Here is a 2273-nt window from a genome sequence, read left to right as displayed (position 1 = left end):
CGGTTTCCTCCATTGCATAGCTTCTATCTCTCCCCCCCCCCCCATCCACCTTTCTGCGTCCAGAAAGACGACCACGAGAAAAGCACTACAAAGCTCTGCCATGGAAAAACGCATCGGACTCCAGAACCTCGACAATGACATTCTGCGTGCGCGCGACAGACGGCTGGTAGTTGCCGAGACAAAAGGGCACGACTTTGACCGCGACCGGTATGAATTGGCGCGAGTGGGAAAGGAGCAGGTGCTAAAGGTAAGTTTTGGGCGGACTTACAGTTCTGCGTTTGTCCACACGTGGAGAGGAGAGGGGACTTTTTTTTTGAGCCCCGCGTAGAGGACAAACATGTCAATGTGGTTCAGGGTTTCTGATATGCGTGACAGCGTCGCTTTGGCTTGGTGTCCATGACCGGGCTGTCGTGCGGGTTGATGTGTACGTGGGAAACGCTACTCGTGTTAGTAACAATGACCCATTTCCTCCTGTCTTTTTTTTACTTACTTATGCGAAGAAAGAAAGGCTTATTATACCTACTGACGTGCCAGAACAGTGTTTTCTCCATCGGCTTCACAAAGTAAGCGACGACGTATTTTCTCCTTCGCCCCGCCCCATGGTACATTGATATGCGGATGAGAGTGTGGTTAATAATAAGTCGTGCAGCGGCGGCCCCGCAGGCCTCATCTACGGCTTCATACTGATCTGGCTCGGCAATTTCTCCGTCTTCATTTGTATCGGGGAGCTCGCGAGTGCGGTGCCCACGGCAGGCGGCCAGTACCACTGGGTATCGCTGCTTGCACCGCGGTCGAGCAAGAAGTTCTTTAGCTATGTCACAGGTATGCTTCATGCTCTTGTATCCAAAAATTCGCCCCCTTTCTAACGTTCACAGGCTGGCTCACCGTCATCGGCTGGATCGCCGCTCTCACATCAGTGTGCTATTTCGTCGCAGACCTCATCCTGCAGCTCGTCAGCCTCAACGACGCAAACGCATCGTATACGCGCGAAGGCTGGCACGGCACCATGCTGCTGTGGGCGCTGCTCGTCCTCTGCGTCGTCATCAACGTCTTTATAAGCGGTGCGCTGCCCACCATCGAAGTCGTCGTGCTCATCGTCCACATGCTGGGTTTCTTCGGCATCCTCGTGCCCATGGTGTACCTGACGCCTACGCACAACTCAGCGCGCGACATCTTCCGCACGTTCCACAATAAAGGCCGCTGGAGCACGCAGGCGCTGGCGTTCTTCGTCGGACTCCAGGGTAACGCGTTGGCCTTTGTAGGCACTGATTCCGTGGTGCATGTATATACTCCCACTCCGCTCCCAGCTATTTACTCGCGCTCTTGCATAGCTAACGAGCTGTAGATGTCCGAGGAAGTCAAAAACGCAAGCACCGATGTCCCTCGCTCCATGCTGCTCAGCCTCGTTATAAACGGCACGCTGGCCCTCGGCATGCTCTTCGCCGTGCTCTTCAGCGCCCAGGATATCTCGCAGTTGCTGTCTGATGAAAGCGCTCAAACAGCTCCTTTTCTGCGCATATTCCACCAAGCGGTTGGCTCGAAAGCGGGTGCCACCGTCATGGTTGCCATCATCGTGTTGCTCGAGTTCTGCAGCGCAATGGGCTGTCTTGCTGCTGCCTCGCGCATGACATGGTCGTTTGCACGCGATCGGGGTCTTCCTTTTTCGCGGGCCCTCAGCATGGTATGTTCTTTATCACTCGAGTCCAAACCTAAAAAGCACAAGGATAGCTCACAAACCCCCGCAGATCGACAAACGCAGCACCATCCCCGTCATGTCCATCCTAGCCGTAACCCTCTTCGCGGCACTCCTGGCTCTCATCAACATCGGCAGCAGCGCCGCCTTCAACGGCACGCTCTCGCTCGTCCTCGAAGGCTTCTACCTATCCTACCTGCTCGCCATCGGCCTCCTATTCTGGCGCCGTATCCGCGGCGACCTCGATGCATCCTCCTCCTCCTCATCATCCTCATCATCCCCCTTTCCCAGCCTCCACCACGAACATTTCCACCGTCACGCCGACGCCGAGACAAGGATATCCTGGGGACCCTGGCGCCTCAATGCTGCTCTGGGCGTTGCTAACAATGCAATTGCCATTTGCTATCTGCTCGTCATCATCTTCTTTAGCTTCTGGCCCATCCAGACGAATCCAGGGGTTGCGGGGATGAACTGGGCGGGCGTAGTCACGGGCGCCGTGGCGCTGTTCAGTGTGTTGTATTACTGGGTGTTTGCAAAGAGGACGTATACGGGGCCTGTGGTTGAGGTGGAGCCGCTGGGG

At 55.8% G+C, this 2273-nt stretch overlaps 1 protein-coding gene across 1 annotated transcript; it reads left to right on the top strand.

The window, feature by feature from the left end:
* Window positions 1-100: 100 nt before the first annotated feature.
* SETTUDRAFT_79497 (uncharacterized protein) lies at window positions 101-2267 on the top strand (the record flags this gene model as incomplete). The annotated part of the gene is made up of 7 exons (XM_008028627.1): window positions 101-247; window positions 376-446; window positions 540-563; window positions 650-822; window positions 876-1282; window positions 1346-1681; window positions 1746-2267. Coding segments are annotated over 7 exons (1680 nt in total), but the record flags the coding sequence as incomplete, so codon positions are not given.
* Between the last annotated feature and the right edge of the window lie 6 nt (window positions 2268-2273).

The sequence above is a fragment of the Exserohilum turcica genome, assembly GCF_000359705.1.
Source record: "Exserohilum turcica Et28A unplaced genomic scaffold SETTUscaffold_285, whole genome shotgun sequence".
Classification (NCBI taxonomy): Eukaryota; Fungi; Ascomycota; class Dothideomycetes; order Pleosporales; family Pleosporaceae; genus Exserohilum; species Exserohilum turcicum.
This window is presented reverse-complemented; position numbering and strand designations above follow the sequence as displayed.